At 37.6% G+C, this 22,244-nt stretch overlaps 3 protein-coding genes and 1 pseudogene across 9 annotated transcripts; all 4 read right to left on the bottom strand.

Moving 5' to 3' along the window:
- Nucleotides 1-1,323: 1,323 nt before the first annotated feature.
- On the bottom strand, nt 1,324-2,689 carry LOC110754066 (uncharacterized; annotated as a pseudogene). Its single transcript, XR_015836034.1, has 2 exons — nt 2,408-2,689; nt 1,324-1,943 (listed from the first exon to the last, which is right to left on the bottom strand). The product of XR_015836034.1 is annotated as an uncharacterized LOC110754066 (transcript).
- Nucleotides 2,689-7,146, bottom strand: LOC110754163 (uncharacterized). Of its 6 annotated transcripts, none has more exons than XM_088253639.1 (5): nt 6,882-7,146; nt 4,998-5,763; nt 4,768-4,862; nt 3,237-3,464; nt 2,689-3,156 (listed from the first exon to the last, which is right to left on the bottom strand). In XM_088253639.1, the coding sequence occupies exons 4-5, from the start codon at nt 3,447-3,449 to the stop codon at nt 2,920-2,922; spliced, it is 450 nt and encodes a 149-aa protein (XP_088109765.1). In that variant the 5' UTR covers nt 3,450-3,464; nt 4,768-4,862; nt 4,998-5,763; nt 6,882-7,146; the 3' UTR covers nt 2,689-2,919. The 6 variants fall into 6 exon arrangements, with proteins under 6 accessions (XP_088109765.1, XP_088109762.1, XP_088109767.1 ...); XM_088253636.1 differs by having other exon boundaries at nt 4,965-5,763; XM_088253641.1 differs by lacking the exon at nt 4,768-4,862.
- A 2,763-nt stretch (nt 7,147-9,909) lies between these two features.
- Nucleotides 9,910-11,068, bottom strand: LOC110754146 (early nodulin-like protein 6). The gene is made up of 2 exons (XM_021955183.2): nt 10,620-11,068; nt 9,910-10,375 (listed from the first exon to the last, which is right to left on the bottom strand). The coding sequence occupies exons 1-2, from the start codon at nt 10,801-10,803 to the stop codon at nt 10,050-10,052; spliced, it is 510 nt and encodes a 169-aa protein (XP_021810875.2). The 5' UTR covers nt 10,804-11,068; the 3' UTR covers nt 9,910-10,049.
- Nucleotides 11,069-11,611: 543 nt separating this feature from the next.
- Nucleotides 11,612-13,796, bottom strand: LOC110754065 (uncharacterized). Its single transcript, XM_088253530.1, has 3 exons — nt 13,398-13,796; nt 12,965-13,274; nt 11,612-12,855 (listed from the first exon to the last, which is right to left on the bottom strand). Exons 1-3 carry the CDS (start codon nt 13,412-13,414, stop codon nt 11,632-11,634), a joined length of 1,551 nt encoding a protein of 516 aa, XP_088109656.1. The 5' UTR covers nt 13,415-13,796; the 3' UTR covers nt 11,612-11,631.
- Between the last annotated feature and the right edge of the window lie 8,448 nt (nt 13,797-22,244).

Genomic DNA, 22,244 nt, shown 5'->3' on the forward strand with positions numbered 1-22,244 from the left:
CATCCTATTTAAATTGGATCATGACAGAGGTAAAGTATAAATTGGATCAGATCAGGACAAACTCCTCTACTTGGAAAGAGGTAAAGTTGTTCTCTTTCTCTAGAAAGTATTAAATTTTGGATTTGGGGTTCCATTTGTTTGTGTTTTTTTTGCTAGGAACAAAGAAAATTGTGGGGTTTAAATAGAAAATCTCTTTTTTTCTTTTTTTTTTTCAATTTGGGGTGTATTTAATGGTAGTTTGGGAAGATAGTGGGGTTTTCTTAGAAATTGTGAAAATTTAAATTAAAAGATGGAGTGAACTAAGAGAAATGTGGGGTTTAAATAGAAAATCTTTTTTTTTTTAAGTGTTCCAAAAATCGGCCTAGGCGGGCCTGGGCGGTTAGGCAGGTTGGGCCCCTAGTCTGGGCCTTTTTTTAAAATAAAAAATAAAAAATTCACTGACTTCAAAGAAAACCTAGGTTTTCTTAAAGCCTCACTGCCTTTCTCTCCTATGTCTGAGCTGTCGCCTCCTCTCTCTCTCACGACGGACCACCAACACTAGCCACTAGGTCTCCACCCGCAACGACAGTTCCAATTGCTTTGCTCCATGCGTAGGGGCTTTGAACAGAAAAAAGAAAAAATGAACAGAAAAATCAAGTTTAAATCTGTACCTATAAGGAAATAAAACCAATAGTTAATATGACCATTCAAAAAATGAAGTAGGAGTCTTGTGAGGAGTGACATTATCTTGGACACTCCTTGGAGGCAATTTTAAAAAGAATCAGTCGATGCAAAAATGACACGAAAATGGAACTTCTAACGCCCGTGATTGCAGTGGGTTTCTCAAATGGTAATGCCAAATCATGCATATAGAAATGCACTCCATGAAGTTAATAAGACGGAATCAATCTAGGTTTTGAGGTGAGTACAATTGCTGCATAAGACACCTCCTAAAGATGCTGGCGATCACTAATTTCTAATCAGGTCCAAATCAACTCAAGCTTAATCGAGTTAAGAACACAATATTTTCTGTAACCCTCCGTTTGGATGCGGGAAAATAACTCGGAATTTAGCTAAAAGTCAGGAATTTAAGAGGAGAAATTGACAATTCCCTTATTTGGCAACTTAAGCGCGGAATTTATTAAATGACGCGCGGAAAAAATCGTGAAAATTGAGGCATCAAATTCCCGAGTTTAATTTCCACCAAAATAGGCGTCATTTCACAATTTCCATAGCGCGGGAATTCATATTTTCCAGTTTGCCAAAACTTACATTAAAAAAAAAAAAAAAACAGCCAAACTTTTCATTAAAAAAAAAAAAAAAGAGTACATGTCTCTCTGGATCAAATTTGAAGGTTAGTCTTCAAGTCTTTCTCTCCTTCAATTTATGTTTTTCTATTTCAGGGTTACATAACCATCTTTCATTCCCTCATCTGTTGGAATGAGTCGGGTCCAAAACTCGAAGAATAAGAATGCAGATGAAAGCATGATTTTATCAAAAGTCAAAGAAACAAAACAGAAAACATAATTATCTCAACAATCTTTTCTCCACCATATGACAAAAATGGTTCCCAATAATTGCCTGCATTCCCACATCTTCCCTACTCTTTAGCTGTCTTAGTGGTTTTCTTGCTTTCCGTCTTACCAATTTGTGGAGTCTAATCAAATTGGGGTGGGTGGGACATCAAGGGGTAGTTCCAGCTTGAATCGTGCCCCACCCAACAAGACACCAATGCTTCTCAACTCGCCGACTGAGCGCAATTTTCTCTCCTCTGCTGGTGCAAACTGGAGAGGTGAGTTGCAGCTTTGCCAAATCATTCCTTACAGCAATAACCTTAGCCCCAGTAAACATGGATCCTATATTCAATATCAGGATCTCACCCTTGGCCAGCTTTGAGACCTTTCCTTGCTTCTCCGACCCCTTTGTTCTGACCCCAGAAGCCTTCTCAACAGGAAGAAGTTCGCCTGCAAAATCATAGAGCACTTATCTTCAGCACCAAAGACTTATGCAGGTCATGAAGTTGAAAGTATACCAAATATTTGTTAACATCCATTTCATCAACAAAGATTTGTCTAGTTTGGAATGCAAAAACATAAAAGGATTCAAAAGAATAAATACAATACAAAAACCCAATATTATTCCAAAAGAAGACAACAGTGCCACATCTTGAAAACTAAACCAAAAAACAGTCAATGAGCTCATGATTGAGGATGCATATAAACACACATTTGCTCAATTTGCTTAGAAACATCATCTACTTAAGTTTCATTAGCTTTCAGAAACTAAGAAAATAAAAAAATAAGGAGAGCATGACTGAGGATGCATATAAACACACATTTGCTCAATTTCCTTAGAAACATCATCTATTGAAGTTTCATCAGCTTTAAGAAATTAAGAAATAAAGAGCCTTGCAGCTGCAGTCATTTACCTCAAGCTCAACAAATACTTCAGGGAGAGATCCAACTTCACCAAGAACTTGACCCACTAGCCTATCAGCACGTGTCAAAGTAGGATCCATGGTCGTTCCAACTCCAATGAGACCTCTTGGAACCGCAAATTGCAACTCATTTTGCTCAGCATACAATGAAACTATTCTAGAATATATTGGCGTGCATTTTATGTTTCCGCTCTCGTCATTAACAACAATCCCAGGACAAACCTCGATATATTGGTTCACTCTCAAGACAACCTGCAAAAGACACAATGTCAATTATGGTATTCGTGAACTATAGCATTTATGAAATATAAATCTTTCGAAAAACACCAAATTCTTAGGTCCAAATCAAGAGCAGTTATGCACATTTCATAACCCAAAACTCCACCAAGAAAGTAGAATGGTATTGGGCAAGCAAAACAGGTTTTAAAACAAAAAAGAAAAAACAAAGAGTCAAATACAGGAACATGATATAGTTTAAGAACTGTCGACACTTTTGACAAAACTCAACAATAAAAACATTCCCTGAGGATGCTTCCACCAGCGACTCCACCTCTTATCTCATCGACCTCGAACCCAGGTTTATTGACATCAAAAGAACGGATAACAATCATATTGGGAGGTGAGATAAAGTTCCTTTCTGGAATGGGGATCTTTTTGATGATGTACTCGCAAACAACATCAATATTATACTTCAACTGAGCAGAAATTGGCACCACTGGTGCATTATCAGCTACGGTTCCCTGGTACACAAAATGTTGAATGATATAATTAGCAGACTGAAACTAAAAAACCAGAGAAAAAAGGATTCATTTGAACTTACCTGAATAAACTTCCGGATTGCCTCATGCTGATTGATGGCCACATTCTCCTGAATCAGGTCAACTTTATTTTGAAGGATAATAATATGTTGCAGACGCATAATTTCAACAGCAGCCAGATGCTCAGAAGTTTGTGGTTGGGAACAGCTTTCGTTAGCAACATTGAGAAGTAAGGCTCCATCCATAATGGCGGCACCAGTAAGCATAGTAGCCATAAGAATATTGTGACCCTATAAAACATGACAAAATCAAATCTAGATAAATAACCAAAAACCAATTCCGTCACTTGTATGCAACCATTGCATTCACAGTCAACAAGCGAATTGCTGAGGGAGGCAATGGAGCTCAAAGCAGGAGGTATATATATATATATATATATAAACTTTATCTAACTATACTTGATGGAAAAAGATAATGACGTCCATTCCATGGCTTAGGGAAGAAAGAGTAAGAGAGACAGAGAGAGGGCTGCCACGATCGAGCTTCCATTCCATGTAACAAAGTAGAAGAGTGAGAGAGACAGAGAGAGGGCTGCCACGATCGAGCTTCTAATTAATTAGCTAGCCATAGTTTGGCTATTGGTACATGCATAAGCACAACCTAACACATAAATAATAGAAAGAAAAGTATATGGAAATTGGATTACAATAATCAAAAGCAAGAGGACGTAAGTAGTACAAACAAACAAGAGGACAGAGGCCCTGTAACAAAGTAGAAAGTCCTCAAAGACAAAGGCATGAATATGGCAATACTCTATTCTCCTACCCGATGGGTCGCCTTAGAATGGGGAAATCCAGAGTTGCTACTAAAAGAACCGAGACCATGTTAAAGACCAAAAATTGGTAAATCCAAAGGCTCCCTTTGTAGCAAGGCAGAGAAGAGGAAGACTGAATATAACAAGACCATGCAAGCTTGCAATGCAACAAGCGAATTGCTGAGGGAGGCAATGGAGCATGATGAGGAAGACTCTGATAAGTCCAAGTACGAGGTGAATAACGAAGAAGAAGAAGAAGAAAGGAAAGCTGGAAAAAAAGGGAGAGAAGGAGAAGCAATTGGTGTAGGATTGCTTAGAAGATATGGAAGGAGAAGCAATGGAGCTCAAAGTAGGAGGTGAGGTGTATATATATATATAGAAACTTTATCTAACTATAGTTTATGGAAAAATATAATGACTCTTCCATTCCATGGCTTAGGGAAGAAAGAGTGAGAGAAACAGAGAGAGGGCTGCCTCCATTCCATGTAACAAAGTAGAAGAAGAGTGAGAGTGAGAGAGACAGAGAGAGGGCTGCCACGATCGATGGTGTAGGATTGCGTAGAAAACCACAACCTTCACTTTATGAATTCAAGCTCTATGTCTCATGATATATAACATCCAACAAACACACCACAACCTAAGCATACAAACTTATTACAATTAAGCTAGCACTGAAGCACAATTCATTCCATAGGAATTAAAATCCAACCAAGTTGAAAATAACATCCAAGCAACAAATTAAGTCATAAAATTCAAGCATATACATAGCTAGATCTTACTTAGATAAGAGTAGTCCATAAGATCTTATTTATATGTAGTAGTCCATAAGATCCCTTCTTAGATCACCTCAAACAAACTTTCCATTCTTGCATCCCTAATTAAATTCAATAAAAACCAAATTAATTGTATTATGTAAGACCAAAGAAAAAAAGAGTGAAATTTTATTTATTCAATTTTATTTTTTTTTGGCTATTACCTTTGATGACTTGTGTGCCAATTTTGCTATTACCTTTGATGGCTTGTGTGACAAGAAGGCACACTTGTCCTCAAAATGAATGTTGCAATTGGAGCACCTTTTATGCTTCTTGTGAAGAGCCTGTTGGTGTGCAACCAGACCAGACTTGTTGATAAAACTTGAAGTTTTGTCACAAAGCTTACAAACAAAGGTAGATATATTCCAAAGCTCTAAAATTTACAAACATACTTGTTAAAATGAGATAATAATTGTGGAAATAGAAAATAGAGAGAGTTGATGGGACTTACCAAAGCAAAAGCCAAAATGAAGAAAAGTGATATTTGTTGATGACTGCTCTTGCTTTGCTTTGGTAAAATGAACAAATATCACTTTTCTTCATTTTGGCTTTTGCTTTGGTAAGTCCTATCAACTCTCTCTATTTTCTATTTCCACAATTATCATCTCATTCTAACAAGTATGTTTGTAAATTTTAGAGCTTTGAAACATGTCTACCTTTGTTTGTAAGCTTTGTGACAAAACTTCAAGTTTTATCAACAAATCTGGTCTGGTTGCACACCAACAGGCTCTTTACAAGAAGCATAAAAGGTGCTCCAATTGCAACATTCATTTTGAGGACAAGTGTGCCTTGCCTTCTTGGTGAAAATTATGACGCTCTTCCAATCCCAAAACCAGACACTCCCACCTCTGCTCTGGCTGCTGCTGCACTCCAAGTGTTTGAAAAAAAGCTTAAGCAAACTTGCTGGGTTCCTTTCTTTTGCTGCGTGCGCATCACAGCTGCTGTCCTTTTGTTTTTTAAGTTCTGAGCAAAACGATGTCATGTTATACAAGGCCCCCAAAAAAAAAGAGGAATAAACATGTGAGTGCGACTGCAATTCCTACATGCTATTTAGTATATGATAAATCAATTGGGTCATTGGATGAAAAACAAATTGGGCCTTAAATAAGGATTGTCCTTGCATAAATTTGTAGGGCTGCAATATTAATTATCTATCAAGTCTGCAATGTTAATATCGATCAAGTATGTATAAAATTGCATTATTTAAAATAAAAAAAAGAAACCAAGTTTGTATAAAATATTGTTATCGTTTTTGTGATATCAAATTCAAAAGCATAAGATTTCGATCACATAACCATAAAAATAATCTCTTAGACCCACATAATCAACATAAATCAAAAGACGGTCAAGACTCATCCAAACGGGTCGTTCTAGTATCTTTCGAAGAGCAACTATCTCGAAAGACTTACGGTCAACCGAGGGTTCAAACCTTTCAAATTTGGTCAACCGGGCCTGCGGGCCCCACGAACCCCGTTTTACGATCTGAAAGTCCCTATGGGTTCAACAAGGTCTAGGATACACGTCCTGCAAGTTTGGTCGGGATTGGACGGTTAGATCACTCGCGATCGCACGATCGGACGGTTATAGTAAAACACAAACTTTAACTTATTGAATCGGAACATCCGGGGCTCCGATTCACGATCCGTGAAACCTTACACAATCCTAAGAATGCCTAGATCAACATATATTAATTTGGAAGTGATCCAACGGTTCTAACCTATCGAACCCGGGTAAAATCCTACGCGCTCGTGACAACCAAGGGATTGCATTGGGACAAAATGCCCCTCTGATACAGTGCCCACGAGCCGCCACACGCGCTGGCATCGCGTGTGTGTCCAAAGCGATATCGCATCACCGGAAAATCTCAGAATCTCGAGCCAAGGCTCTTACCCTAGGTAATACACCTAATTTGGAGCCACTTTTGTTATTGGACATACCCCAAAAAGTGGCCGGAAGTGGTCGGAAATTCAACCCGAAGTCCGGCCAAACCTAAATTCGAAAATCGAACTACCTACGCTCAAAATTGATGCAATCCTACCCAACCAGCAGCTAGATCATGAAAAGTAGTCGAAAATCCATACCTCATTCGTCCGATTTGGTGGAGAATTGAGGGAGAACGAGCGATTGGAAAATCTGTCAAAAACCAGCAAATTTTCTGCGTTTTTCCGGCGGGTTTCGTCGGCTCCAAGGGCTGTGCTGGCCGGGGAAGAGAGAGGAGGAGGTGGCGGTTCGAATGGGACTGGTCTCGTGGCCGGTGGTCCGGCGTGGCGACGGTGGTGGCTTGCAAAGCCACCGGCTGTTCTGAAAAACGAAGGGAGGGGGAGCTGCGCGCGGGGAAGAGGGAGAGAGAGTGTGTTTTTCTGTTTTTATTAAAAATAAACTTCAAAATAATTACGATTATGCCACTGAGAGTTTTTAGATCGTATCTCTCTCGTTACAACTCCGATTCAAGCCTACTGCATGTCTACGGACTCGTCTCAGTACGACCTACGTAAAGGTACCAGCCACTGCCCTGAAATCCTCCCGGAGAAAAATAACTAAACTACCCCTACTTCGAGGGCAAAATTGAAAATTCATAATTATTGAAATTAATTAATTTACTATTCCTTTTATTTGGGTCAGGATGTTACAGACGGCCATTGCATTAATTATGGTTTTCTGCTGAGAGCTGCTCAAAGACAACAAATAAGTCATTAACCTTGTGGCTCGTACGAATTCTACATTCTTGCGATGCTGTAGGCCAGTCACTTCTCAGTCCGAGCCCTAGTTGGAGGAGGGGGAAGCAAGTGAGTGCCCTTACTATTTTAGGAAACGGCGAATTTCTAATTCAGTAGGGTTTAGTCTTTTTTAATTAAAAAAAAATTAACTAATGAAAAATATAGAAAATATTATTGCGTATTTGGTCATCCGACGCGTAAGAGAAGCCGATGTATAGTCGGTTCAATAATCAATATGGTAACTTTTAGTAGGAAACTAATATGAAATCTATATCTATATATATAAAGCAAAAGGTAGAGAATGGTGAAACATTCAAAATACCAAAAAATGCCCTTAGTTAATGCAAACATTAAGAATTGAAATTATTAATTAAATGAGGATAATATGGTAAATTCACACTTTTTCATATTAAAAAACTTTAAAATTAAAAGAAAAATTAGATAATGGATTCTATTTTTATGGAACACAACTACCCATTATCTTTTTTAATTCTAAAATAAATTTAAAATTTTCTATAAAAAAAAGCATCTCGCAAGCGCGGAAGTGCGTGCGGAGAGGCTAGTTTAGTATAAAACAAATTTTTTTTAAATGTTACCCTAAAATGTGACGTGGTTTCATTGTCCAAACCCTCTATATTGTTTTAAAATATTTTTATCTTCACAAAAACTTATCTAACTTGAAATTAGATCACCCATTTGATTTCTAAGGCAATCACTATGGTATGTTCACAAAACATAATGTTTTTGTTTATTTATTTGATTTTAGTATGATGATTAATCCATTTTTAATTTTGTTAATTTTTGCATGGATGAGATTTGAAAGTGAATTAAAATAAACAAACAATTATTGTTTTTTTTTTTTTGGGTGTGAACTTAACTTAATTTATTGTTTTCCTCCTCTTTGATTTTGTTTTGAGGGTCCCTTTTACCAAAAAAAACTTACCTATAACGGGAATAGCACTATTTTGCTATCCCCAACCAATAACACAATAACACGTAGAAAAGTTATCATACATGTCATTGCGTTATTGGTCAGGATTAGCAAAAAGTGTTATCCCTGCTGCATGAGAGTTTCTCTCCCATTTTATAATAAGGGCTTTATCTTCTCTTTTTTCAAATTTTAGATAGGTGCTTGGTTTAGGCTCTTTTTTTTGGGGGGGGGGGGGGGGGGGGAGGGGGGTGGTTGTTTATAAGAAAGGGAAATAAAGCTTTTTATTCTAAAACCCAAAGGCATGTTTGGGAGTGCTTCTGAGAGGGTTAAAAGCGCTTTATGATAACCAAAAGCATTTCTAATAGTGTTTGGCAGAAAATGTTAGAAGTGCTTCTAGGTCGTAAAAGCGCTTTATAAAGAAGCACATGCTATGTGCTTTTCATGATTATTAATAAAGCACATCCTATGTGCTTATTCATGAAGCACTCCCAATTGCTTTTTCAAAAAGTACTCTCAAGTGCTTTTTCAAGAAGCACTTGGATTTTTTAATGGAAATTTCAACATCTTTATGATAAAAGTGCTTTTATGAGAATCGCTTATGTGCAGAAGTGCTTACTATAGAAGCACTCCCAAATGAGCAAGAAGTGGAAAGCAAGAAACCAAGAGAACATGAGGAAAGCAAAACTTTTACATTGCATGACTTGCCCATGCAAATAGACGAAGGTAGAAATATAATGAGTTTCAAACAGGGGAAGATGCCATTTTTCTTCTTTTAGGCATTGGATGACTCATCATTATCACAATAATGTACTAATCTTGAAAACACACAAAATATGAACATATAGATTATACTAGTTTTATAACCTGAAATATTGCATGATATGCTGCAATGAATAAAATTAGTTCATTCTTGTTGAAACTGATATGTAGGAGTTCAACAGAACTTTGAATACTTGTTGTATTAGGTAAAATAGTGAAAATTCTACTTTTTATTTATTTAGTAAGGGGCCTTGTAGCGATACACCGGTCTGTAAGTGAAAACCTTTTCCACTGGACCCTGTTGGCATAGAAGTTTTCGCTTTGGTGTAGAAAACAACCTTTTTTATTTATTGGGATAGTGAATGAAGGTTTTCCCTTCATTGAAAACTTGGTTAAAATGCGCCAAAAACACATTATAAGACTGGTGTTAGTATAACATCCCGTTAATGTCCTGATCCAATGCTATGCTATTATATATTAGAAACATGTTTTGTATATGTTCAAATATCTTATGCTATCATATCTTATATTAGAAGGCATGTAATGCAGTTATCTCGTTTATGGTTTGTATGAAGATGAAGGCAAATAATTTGTTCAAGAGTTAAAACCAATCCCTACCCAAAAAAACAGAGAGAAAATAATAACAATAATATAATAAAGAAATAAAGAAATATCATACTTGAAACAAATTTACTTTCTCAATCAGTTCCAGTCCTACACTCCTTTTAATCTAAACTTACCCAATTAATGGAAACAAACTAAAAGAAAAAACCTAATTAAGAATCAGGGGTATGGGAAAAAATAGCAAAGAAAAATATAGTAACCATCACTGATCACTGCATTCAGAAGAAAAGGACCCCCACAAATGACATAATGCAGGACATGAGAGTTGCAGAAGAGATGGTGGCCATTGCAACTGCAGCATCATTCTTCTGCTCGTTCTGGTCAGCAGATTGAGGTGGGCTTGCTGGTTCCAACACTTTGATGATCATCTTCTGGCCTCTCTCGCAGTGCCCAGAAACCCCACTAATGAAATAGAACAAACCAGGCCGGTCCAATGTGAACACAGTCACACCATTGTTGGAGAAGAAGATGGGATGAGCAGAATGGCATTTTTCGTACTCGTCCTTGGTCACCACCAGCACCGAGTCTTTGGTGTAGTTGAAATCTAAGTCCATGAAAAACAAAGCAAAACAATATTACCCAAGTGGCAAGTTTAGTTAGATAAAAAAAAAACTTTTGTGATACAAGCAATATTGCATGAAAGAGGCTTCGAAAGGTTGGAATATCTCGGATGCAAGGGTAATTGTTCTCAACCACTTGAGTAAAAAACCCTTTACAAAAGTAATTCAGAGGTAGGGTTTAGGTGCTTAATTAAAGAGTGTGTATGTAGATATAGATGGAGGACTTACGGAGAGTGTCATCGACCTTGAACCTGTTATCTGATGCCCATTGGTTATACATTTGTTGGTCATTCTTTGATTTGGGGACCTCCCACCCATTCTTGCCTCCAACTTCAAATTTCGTGCAAGTTACAAACAAGACTTGGAAGCTAGAAAGAAGAAAAAAGAAGAGAACTACTTTGGAGGGTTCCATGAAGTAGAATTTGGATTGTGTAGGGAGCTCTCTGCCCACTAGCGCTAGGAAGAAGAAAGTGATAGTGTTTGATGAGGAAGTGAGAGCATTGGGCTGAACTTAAAAAGAGGAAGTCTACTGCAGTTGAGTTAGTTTGTTACTGAAGGTGAAAAAACAAACTGAGGATTGTTAGGAGTAAAAAGTGGAGGTGGTGAGCTTGTTGAAGGTATCCGTTGAGCAAGGCCTATCTTTGACTTGGTACAACTGTTTTTCAAATGGCAGCTGAGGATGAGGCTGTTGAGTGAAACTAGCTGAGATGATGAGAGGACAGTCAGGAAAATGTTTCTTACCGTGTGGTAAAAGTAACTCAAAATCATAAACTTTCTGTGGTGAGAAGCAGCCTGTTAATTATAATTTGCAAAAAGCCAGATGGTTAAAAAATGCGGCCTCTGTTCTCTGAATGACTGGGTAGTGAAGCAGAATTGGGTACAGTTAGATTCCAAGTACTAAGTTATATCACATGGTGAAACTGAAACTGAAACTTTCTTCATCAAGTACTGAACGACTGCTGAGCTCTCTGACTAAATGCCGGCCATTCTTTTACTTAGCTTAAGATTGCAATATTATAGGTTGATTGATTTTTAACAAACTTTGAATTGAGCCTTCTTTCTTCTTTTTTTAAAAGTACTTTTACTCTAGCAATTTTCAGATTCAGGGTAGAAGTGACTAGTGAAAAGGGCTGTTCTTTTGGCTCTCAGTTTTTAGTTCTTGTTGTTGACAGTAAATGAAAACTTACAAAGGATAATCTATAAAGAGGAAAAATGGTGTTGGAAACAGTTATTAATTTCATCAAAGAAGAAGAATAACCAACATCCCTTGGACAATAATAACCCACAGAACCCCATCAAGATTACAACTTGAAAATCCCAAGGATGCCACAAATTGGATACTGTGATCCCAATTTGCTTCACTTAACTTGGCATTTGAAAGAACATTACCAGAAATATTAATAGTGGTTTCTTGCTTACATGATTTTACCCCATAAGGAACATGGCCTGTTGAATTTCCTTCAGCCCTGTAACAAAGTTTTGGGTTGTTCCAAGCTCCAAAGCGCCTCCCCATCCTCCTATAAAAGGATTCTGAGAATTCAAGTTCTCCAGTGAAATTGTTGCCATAAAGGTAAAGAGCACCGATGCAAGGCAGAGCTGCCAGCCTTGGAGATACTCTTCCTGAGAGATTGTTGCTGTTAAGTCCTAAAAATCTAAGCCTTTTCATTTCTGCCATGGACTTGTGAATGTTCCCTGTCAAGCATGTGTTTGAAAGGTCCAAAATTTCCAAGCTTTGTAGATTTTGCCACTCAATGCTCTTCAAGCCACCCCCTATTGGGTTGTTGGATATCACCATTTCTTTTACAGAAACCAGTTCTTCAAGTGACTGAGCTAACCCACCGGATATTTTGTTACTGCCAAGGTCTAAAAGTGAGAGATTTTTTAGCCTTCCAATCTCTCTAGGCAACTTCCCCTCCAACATATTGTTGCTTAAGTCCAGCTTTAGAAGTGAAGTCAAACTTCCAAAAGTCAAAGGCAATGAACCAGACAGTTTATTTCTGCTTGCATCCAATATTAATAGCTTACTCAACCCTCCAAAGCTTTCTGGAATCTTACCTGAAAATTGGTTTCCTGCAAGGACAAGCCGCCTCAAGTTGACCAAACTGCCTATTTCCTCAGGCAAGTTGCCTCCTAATCCATTTTCTAGCAGAACTAGAGATTGCAGGTTTCTGAGGTAACCAAAAGTGTTTGGAACTGTTCCAATGAGACCGGGGTTTGATCGAAACTCCAAGGATTCTAAGCTGTTTGCAAGCTTTTCCCAGTTTGAAGTGGAAATTGTTATAGGGTTTTGGCTTGGTGAGAGGAAGCAACTGAAAAATGAGAGGACCTTCAAGTTCTTGAGCTTGAACAGGTGATGTGAAAACTCAACAATATTTGCGGTGCACCGAAGAGAGTTGTCGTAGAGCGGCCCGATATTTATAACACTAACATACCAGAAGTCATTGTAGAGATCACAATAGACTCCCTGCGCATGATCATTAAAACATTTCTGAGTTTCACAAATAATGCAGATTGAAAATTGTGGAAATTCAAGTGCTGATGACAATTACAACTGATCATTGGGATATTAATACCTGAATTGGGGTCCAGCCACAAGGGTCAGGATAAAGATCTGAGCCGTTCCACCAGCTGCCCACAAAGGCTTGAACAGCAGAGTAAAGGGCTTGTTGCTCTGCTTTGTGCATGGGTGCTTCCGATGATGAAGGGTCTGCTGCTTGCACTAAAACCAGAACAAACATGGTGCAGCAGCAGTAGTGCAAGAGGAATAGCACATAAATATATTGAGTTGCAATAGTGGAGAAGTTCTTCATTGCCAATAGAAACAAAGAATATATGGCCTGGCTCTGCTCTGGCTGGCTGGTAACTAACTTGTTTGAAAAAGAACTGGTACACAAAAGAAAGAGAAGCAAAATAGAAATGAAGAATCCTGAAAACCCAGACTATAAAAGGAAAAGAGAAGTAAATGCTCATAATAAATTGACGTAGATGTGAAAAGAGAAAGGCAACCTTTGCAGAACAACCATTAACGATATCCATCTAAACAAAATTATGGTGTGAAAGATGCACGAGTTAGATTAAAAGTGGTGGGAGTTGGGCGTTAGCTAGCTAATTATGGCTAATGCAAAGGCACAATACACAAGAGAGTAGCTAGGAGCGGCTGCAAGCAAGTCAGTAAGTTAGATAATTATGGCATTAGGCTGTTAGTATAGTAGGGTGAAGACACTTCAAAAGTTGTTTACAGAAAAAAGAAAGAGGAAGATAATGGAGAGAGAGAGAGGGAGAGAGAGAGAGAGAGGTGAGCATGATAGCTAGCTTGGGAGTTTGTGTCGGAATGGGATTAAAACATTGATTATGAATTTATGGCAGAAATTTCAGCAACTTGGTTTGCACAGCAGAGACTGATTAGAGCTTAGCTTGACAGAAGTAGATAGATGGAGGCTTTTTGTAGCTAGCCAGGGGACCCATTTATGAGACACACATTTGAATTGAATGATGGAGAAATTTGAAGGTGCATTTTCTATTAAATTAAGTGAATCATATTATACTTTACCATCATATATCATCTCTGATCACATACAGTCTTATTGCTAGGATAGCTGGCTGGTGCCCACTGCCCAGAAAGAAAGCAAAAGGATGAGAGTGAATGCAAATTGCAATGCAAGAAAGAACCACTTTGAATATATTTGGACCACCCTTGACAGAAAAAGGCTATATATATTATATTGTTGTAAAAGTCTTGATGAGTGGAGCCCACGCATTTGGAAATAATGAAGAATATAAAGATGATGTTGGAGGAAGATTTTGGGAGATCGACTGCACACCCACGGGAAGCCAACAGACTTTGTATATAAGTGGGCTTCCGCCCTTTCATTGGTAGATATAGAAAAGAGAAAAAGAATTAATGAAAATATCAGAGCTTTTCTATTACAGCTCAATTTCTCTAATTTCTCTCCTCAATTCCTTTAGTTTTATAACACGTTATCAGCACGAATTCGCTTTCAAATATACCAGCTGAATTCTCTGATGAAACCCAGATCTCTTATCCCTCCCTCCTTCCATCCATCTTCTTCTGCAACTGCAACGTTACTCTGCAAGTGTGTGGTTGTAAAGTAATCAGAGCGGGAGATGGTCTCTGTTCTTGCCCCATTTATGCATACACAAATGAAGTTTCTTACTTGCCACCAGAAAATCAACAGCCTGAAGAACTGTCAATATGTCCACAAGCTCCCTGACAGTGCTTAGCCTCAACTGATCTGCCTCCTCCAAAATTCTCACCATGGCTTGGCCATGCTCATCCAGAGCCTCCTCCACTTCTCTGTTCATCTCCCCAAATGGCTCAAACCCTTTGCAATCATTTGCAAATGGCTGGTCTGCTATGTCCTTTCGCAGAGCTGCCAGCTCCACGCCAACCTCTCACAACCTTTTCTCGCCAAATTTTGCCCATCAAATACTCCACAGACCCAAGGCGTGTTGGAGCAGATGAGTTGGAGCTTGTGCAGGAAGCGCTAAAGCATCTTTCGATGAGAACAGCAAACCCACCGAAGGATAAGCTCCCTACCTCTCACCTTTTTCTATTATTCTATTATTTCTTTACAATATTATTAACAAGATTAGTGTAGGTATACTGGTGATAGTGGAAAAGCACAGGCTTGGAATCAAACCTACACAAGAACCAATTTAACAAGACATGATATATTGAAAAGCAGCTTTTGGTTTAATATATTATAATGATAAGAAAGCAATTGACTGGGGACAGAACAAAAGCAATTGAATTGGAAACTTGAAGCATGCGTGATATTCTTTGCCACTAACCACTTTCTGATTATATATTAGTATGAGAACATATAATATAATAATATATAGTAATTCTATGGACGGTTACACCTCATATATTTTTAAGTGGTGGTTTTTAATCCCGCATTTATTTGATTAACTGTATGGTGTAGGTTCATTACCCATATAATGTATTTACTGTATGGTGTAGGTTTATTACCCATACAACAATATTTATTTAAATGTGTGGCGCGGGTTTATCGTCCACAGAACTGCCTTTACTTTTATTTAAAAGTATGGAGTAGAATTAGTGCCCATACAAGCACATTTATTTTACCGCACATTTACTTTATTATTTAAAGTATGGTGCGGAATTAACGTCCATACAGTAAGCAATTTAATTTATGAATTTACTTTACCGCACATTTACATTTATTTAAAGTATGGTGCGGGTTTATCGTCCATATCAGCAATTTATTTACCAGTAATTTATTTACAAGCTATTTATTTTATGAATTAATTGTGTGGTATGATGAGTTTTTACAGCATACAGAGATCAGGACCAGAAATTCCTTGATCCTCATCATACAACTACATCAGGACTTGAAAGATCCTTGATGATGATAATGATATGAGAGCTGGCAGTCTCTCCGGTACTGTATTTGTAAATAAGAGATCGGATCTGAAGATCCTTGATCCTTGACATGTAAATAAGGACTTGGAGTTCCTTGATAATGTAACAGTACTGTATTGGTTAATAGTGCCGTACACATGAATAGTAATTGTACTGGCAAATGTACTGTACGCATGAATAGATACGTATTCATGACCTGATGAATAGTACCATATACATGAATAGTGACGTATGCATAAATATTAACCATTTGGGGTAAACCGTCACTATATACAAAAGGGAACCTGCAATTCCTTAAACTCATGGATGAGTAATTAAATGAGATGCCAGGAGATCCTCAAAACATGGACAATTATGTAAAAGACTAAAGTCCTGAAATATGTACAGGAATTTATAAAAATGTCCATACCATGAGAATATGTGATTTTGGCATGAAGTTCAAATCTGGCAATATTGAGAACCTGAAGTGCCAACAATTAAATGGACAACCCTTGAGGTATTATTGCAAATTGTGGAACACCACATATTTCTTTGGGCATAAGAAAATGATGAATTTGATAAAGTTCGATTCTGTTACAATCGACACCTCAAGAAAGAAATATATTTTGTGAATTCCGGTTGTTAAGAATACACCGTGAAATGGATAACATCAGGATAAACCTCAAAGGATGAATTGAGGCTCCTCGCATATGTTGGTATATTATATGATCTGGGCCGGAAACCCATGGATCCAAATATATGAGAGATCCCGAACTTGAAGTTTTGGGTATATAGTAGTTAATGCTCCTCACTACTATATTGCAATATTATCATGGCTTTTACTCAATTCATATTTCATGCCCATTTGAAAAGGGCAAATAAATTTTGAAGTCGTGCTTAGCCCTGGGCAGAAGCTCCGGACTCACATGCATTGAAATATGTAAGTTGAGAGATTTGTTGTGGTTATTTGAACCTATAAGGCACAAGGTTCCAAACCGTCATTTTGAAAAGAAGCAAAAACCACAAGGTGCAAGTTTAAGAATTTGCCCAATTATTATAACAGAAAAGGAGCATACAACAGATAGATTTTCTTCACCTGCAAGACAGGAGCAGGCTCTGTTAAAATCTATAAAATTCCATTATGTTCTGGAAGCCTCTGCAGGAAGAGGACGACGCCTCTTAAGCTTAGCCATGAGCCACTCGTGTTCTTCCAGAATCTTTTCATTGGAAATCTGCAGCATGTTAAGCCTTGTCTGCGTATCAGTGGAGTATGAACTCACTAGTTTCAACAAGGCATTATTCTCCTCTTTAAGTTTCTCAACCTCCTGTTGAGACTCCTGAAGTTTTCTCTGAAGAGACGAATTTTCAGTGTTCAACTCCTGAATCTCATTTGCTCTAGCACGCAAACGATTAGCCATGTTAGAAACAGAAGCAGCACTCTGAATGCTAAAAGCCAATGAGTCATCAATGGCCTCTTCTTCAGACCTGCAGGTTAACAACATGTCATCCATAGGAATAAGGAAATTCCTAGCTACTGTGACAGCAGTAGCATCATTCATCATCACAGAATCATCAACTGTGAGATGACGATTTTGGGATGCAAAGGATGGCTGCCATATTTTGATGTCACGAGCTGTTTTGGGGTCAACATTTAAATCAAGATGATTTGGGCGGGAAGAAGAGGAAGCCATTTTTAGAAGGTTTTTGAGGAAAGTTTTAGAAAAACTGGACTTTCAGAGAATGAAAAGGAATTGAGTTGAAACGCAGTTACTCTAATCAGATGTTACAGATGCAATATCTATAGGTGGAAATGTGGCACCGTTTCCAGGATCCCAATATTTCCCCGGATCCCCATATTCTTTTTCTTTTCCCAGGTTCCAAAAACTTCACGTGGTCTCCAGTAATGTCTGTCGGCACTTTCGGCGTTTTCCAGGATTATTTCATCAAAGCCGATCTTGCTTTGCGGATTTCACGGAGCTACTTTTTCAAAGGCTCCCCGAGAATCTTGCAAATCTCTACGGTTAATTTGAAATTCACCGAATTTACTTATTCCCTTATTTGTGTATAAATATGTTACTAACGAAATTTTCTTTGCAGAACACACTTAGTTTCCCCCAATTTTCTTCATATCCAATGATGCAATATCTACTTGTTTTTCATATTAGTGAGCCCTCGATGTGCTTTAGAAGCGAGACTATCTCTGATCATCCATTCTGGAAGCGAGATTATCCCTGATCACGTTTCCGCTACATCAGGGAACTGCTAGAATGAACACATGCTCTGATCTCCTGAAGTTCTCCTTGACTAGGAGAGATGAGAGTTTGTAGTTTGCTCCCACCAGCTTCCTTCCTTGATTGCTTACCTTACCTTGCAATCAATATCACAATTTTTTGTATTTTTTTTCTTTCTTTTTATAACTCTCTGTTCATAAGGGATTTTGTTTCTTCAGATCCACCATCAGAAGAACAAATCCATGTAGTGATCCTAACACTGAGGGTTATATTTTTGACAGAAACAGAAGGATTGTGATTTTTGCTCTTGCAGGATATAACTAGATCATCAAGCATCACATTATATTTGCAGAACCGATACGAGCTTGAATGATACTTGAGAAAAGTTTCTCCCACCTAATGATGTAAGAAATACTTGTGTTATTTCATGCTTGTACTATTATTTTGATATTTTGTACTACATCCTTAAAGGTAACCAAATGAGGAGATAAGGCCGTTCAGGAAGAACGCCGTGCAAATGACCATTTCAAAAGAATGGCTTGTATCGTTCTAATATGTATCCATGAATTATTAATGCAAATTTCACAGATTGCAAGTTGGATACATTGATAATACACTGCACAGATTAAAGTCCCATAAGAATAGAATATGGGTATAGCAGTGATCAATATGATGCACGTCTGTTGCGTAGCAAATGATATGGATTGAAGTCCCTAAAGGACAATCCTTTAACATGTCAATGGTAATACAGTGCACGCTTGATGCGTAGCAAATTATATGGTTTCAAGTTCCAGAAGGACAATTAATTGACATGTATGTATTAATCTGTGGCATGCCTGTAGCATGACAGATATATGGGTTCTAAATGTTCCAACTCCTTAAATGGAGATTATCCACGCCCTACTGTAAAATAACGCTCCACTGGAGGTTATGATCCACATTCTCACATAATTCATTCTATAAGATATGTCTGTCTGGAAAGAGACAGTAAAAGCCCCTTGAAGTGGCTCGGGTACCCAAAAGCAAAGAAACGCTTATAATTGATGCATGCGCATGCACATGAGAATGGTGGGATCATGAATTGATGAATGACAATTTTTGGTTTTGGAGTAGCTACTCAAATCATCAATAGGCTGTGTTGATTGGAACCACGTTCTATTATTAAATGTCGACAATATCATTGGCCAAAATGGAAAGAGGCAATTCCATTACAGATGAGAATGAACGTGAAAGAACAAACCCATAGTACGAACCCCAAAAGATGTTATACTGAACGATATACTTGGGTGTTCAGATTAAATGGGAATATACCCATTTTGTATGACACAATGTTTCTGGCAGAAACAAGGAATGTTGGGTTTCTCCATATTTACAGATGCAATTGTGCCTTCTTATTGCACATTTACGGAGACCAACATATTATCTTTAAGGGTTATTAAATGCACGAAGCATATCGCCAGAAGTGATTCCCTCAAGATGTATAAGCAAAACAAATAGCTGGATATAAAGCTATATAATGTGTCATGAAGTATAATCTCTTAAATCCATGAAGGATTGAAATTGCATGAAGCAAGTCCTTGAAGGACGTGTGCCTGAAGCACACATTTTGTACTCAATACTAATATGTATAAATTGCCTCAGTGAGTACACTAATTACGATATGGTTGCAACACATTACAGCTCTTAAAGAGTTGATAATTGATCAAAACTCATGAAGAGTTAATACTTGGTTAAAACTCCTGAAAAGTTCAAGTAACATTTGTCTCGGCTTGAAGATCGAGCATTATGCCAACGAGATTCTTGCTTATACTAAGAAAGTATTGAAGCATTTTATGTGGATTATCCGTTGAGCACTTAAATGATTTTCCGGAAATATACTGGACTGGACATTGTATTTTCCAGGTTTTGTTAGATACGCGGACTTTGAAAATTTCTATGATTTACATAGAGATAGCTCACTGGAAATATATTTACTTACTCAACTACATGAATTGTTGGTGGCTACATCATTCACTCAATTCGAAAGATCTTTTCTCTAGAAAGATAGTAATGAAGATATCAGGGGGAGATACTCATCAGGGGGAGCGTGCTGTCACTAAAGACCTTCACACACTGTACTCTTTTTCCTTCGTCCAGTTTTTGTCCCACTGGGTTTTACTGGCAAGGTTTTAACGAGGCAGTGTCTCACGCGCGTCCATATACACAGAACTTTATGTTACACATGGTTATGTACTCTTTTTCCCTTCGACCAGTTTTTGTCCCACTGGGTTTTACTGGCAAGGTTTTTAACGAGGCATATTTCATACATGGTGGTCTCCAAGGGGGAGTGTTGTAAAAGTCTTGATGAGTGGAGCCCACGCATTTGGAAATAATGAAGAATATAAAGATGATGTTGGAGGAAGATTTTGGGAGATCGACTGCACACCCACGGGAAGCCAACAGACTTTGTATATAAGTGGGCTTCCGCCCTTTCATTGGTAGATATAGAAAAGAGAAAAAGAATTAATGAAAATATCAGAGCTTTTCTATTACAGCTCAATTTCTCTAATTTCTCTCCTCAATTCCTTTAGTTTTATAACATATATATAATTATATGTAGTGCAGTGTAAAATATAGTCCACCATCTATATATGTTAGAGAGCTGCAGAGTGCAGCCTACTGCTTCCGTACATTTTATTTTAGTTTAGCATGTCATTGTCATCTCTACTCTAACGAAGGTGATGGGCCTCTTGAATCTCTCGTGGCCCAAATATCCATTATTAGTTTGGATCAAATCTTTGTATTGTTTATGTATGGGCCTACGTTGTCAACCTTGAGGCCCAAATATTACTCTTGAGCAGAATTCTATAGTGAGATAAGGCCGCTAAATGATGCCCTTTCTTTTAATTGTGGGATCAAATTGGTTAGTTTAATCCTATTATTAAGAGATATAACCTCATCTAAAGACCTTATATAAGACTCTCACTATAGAATGACTCTAGTCTTGAGACCTCTCAATTTGCATGGAGCAGGCTTTACATTATAGCTAAAGCTAGCTCCACGTACGAAAAAAAAAACTTACTTGTAAACATTATGACACGTGGAAAAGTTATCTCTTATATCATTGTATTATGAAATGGGGATAGCAAAAAGTGTTATCCACGTTACACTTTAACTTTTGCTGTTGTGTTTTTTTATTATTTCAAGGTGATATGGAATTAAAAATGTATTACAATTTTTTTTTTTTGTTTTGACAAATTGATATTCTAACTACTTAATACAAATGGACGAGTTCCAAAGAAGAAAAAACATGGAAACGAGTATCGAACTTGGAATCGGCATATTGTCTTAGCAAATTGACCCAACCAAATAGGATATGAAAATTAAAGAAATATCATTGGGTTGAAATACTTGGGTTTAACTAATTCTTTTACCCTCCATTTGGATGAGGGAAAACAACTCGAAAGTGAGCTAAAAGTTGGGAATTTAAGAGGAAAAACAACTCGGAATTTAGCTTAAAGTCGGGAATTTAAGAGAAAAAAATTGACAATTCCTTTGTTTGGCAACTTAAGCGCGGAATTTACTAAATGACTTGCAAAAAAAATCGTGAAAATTGGGGCATCAAATTCCCAAGTTTAATTTCCACTAAAATAGGTGTCATTTCACAATTTCCATAGTGTCATTTATAAAAGGCTTTTTATCACAAAACGTCCTTGACGTTTGTGAAACTATCAGATTGCATCCTTAAAGTTTTTTTGTATCAGTAATGGTCCTTAACGTCAATATAGGTGCTCTCAAATAGTCCCTCTGTCAAAAAAACTGTTAAGTTCAGGGATAGAATCGTAAAATCAATCCAAAATTATAAAAAGTCCTCTCTCCTCTCTTTTTTTATTTCCTTTCCTTCTCTCTTTCTGTCTTCTTCTTTCTCTCTTTCTTTTCTTCTTCTTTCTTCTTTCTCTCCACGAATTCACTCTTCTCTTTCTCTGTCTTTCTTTTTTTTCTTCTTCCTCCTTCTTCTTTCTCTCCCCAAATCTTCATGTCTTCCTCTTTCTCCTGGTAGGGTCTGTTTGGCGGTGTCCACTGGCCTTTCTTATTCCTATTCCGATTACCATCGTCGTTGCTCATTTTCCTGCGAATGGGTTTGTGTCTGGATTTTTTTGTTCTCTTTTTCTTCAGCTTTTTTCCAAAATAAAAATAAAAATTGAACAAAGGTAGAAGAAGAGGCCAATAGAAGCCGACGTCGTGACTTTTTGCCCC

Source organism: Prunus avium, chromosome 5 (assembly GCF_965620075.1).
Source record: "Prunus avium chromosome 5, drPruAviu1.hap1.1, whole genome shotgun sequence".
In the NCBI taxonomy this organism is placed as follows: domain Eukaryota; kingdom Viridiplantae; phylum Streptophyta; class Magnoliopsida; order Rosales; family Rosaceae; genus Prunus; species Prunus avium.

What these genes read in the sequence shown, in the direction of transcription:
- LOC110754146 (XM_021955183.2), bottom strand. Translation starts at nt 10,803, where the DNA reads ATGGAACCCTCCAAAGTAGTTCTCTTCTTTTTTCTTCTTTCTAGCTTC. An exon ending in CAAGGTCGATGACACTCTCC is followed by an intron (nt 10,376 to 10,619) that starts GTAAGTCCTCCA and finishes TCATGGACTTAG; the next exon opens with ATTTCAACTACACCAAAGAC.
- LOC110754065 (XM_088253530.1), bottom strand. An exon ending in GTGGCTGGACCCCAATTCAG is followed by an intron (nt 12,856 to 12,964) that starts GTATTAATATCC and finishes GATCATGCGCAG; the next exon opens with GGAGTCTATTGTGATCTCTA.
- LOC110754163 (XM_088253641.1), bottom strand. Translation starts at nt 3,449, where the DNA reads ATGGCTACTATGCTTACTGGTGCCGCCATTATGGATGGAGCCTTACTT. An exon ending in CAATCCGGAAGTTTATTCAG is followed by an intron (nt 3,157 to 3,236) that starts GTAAGTTCAAAT and finishes TTTGTGTACCAG; the next exon opens with GGAACCGTAGCTGATAATGC.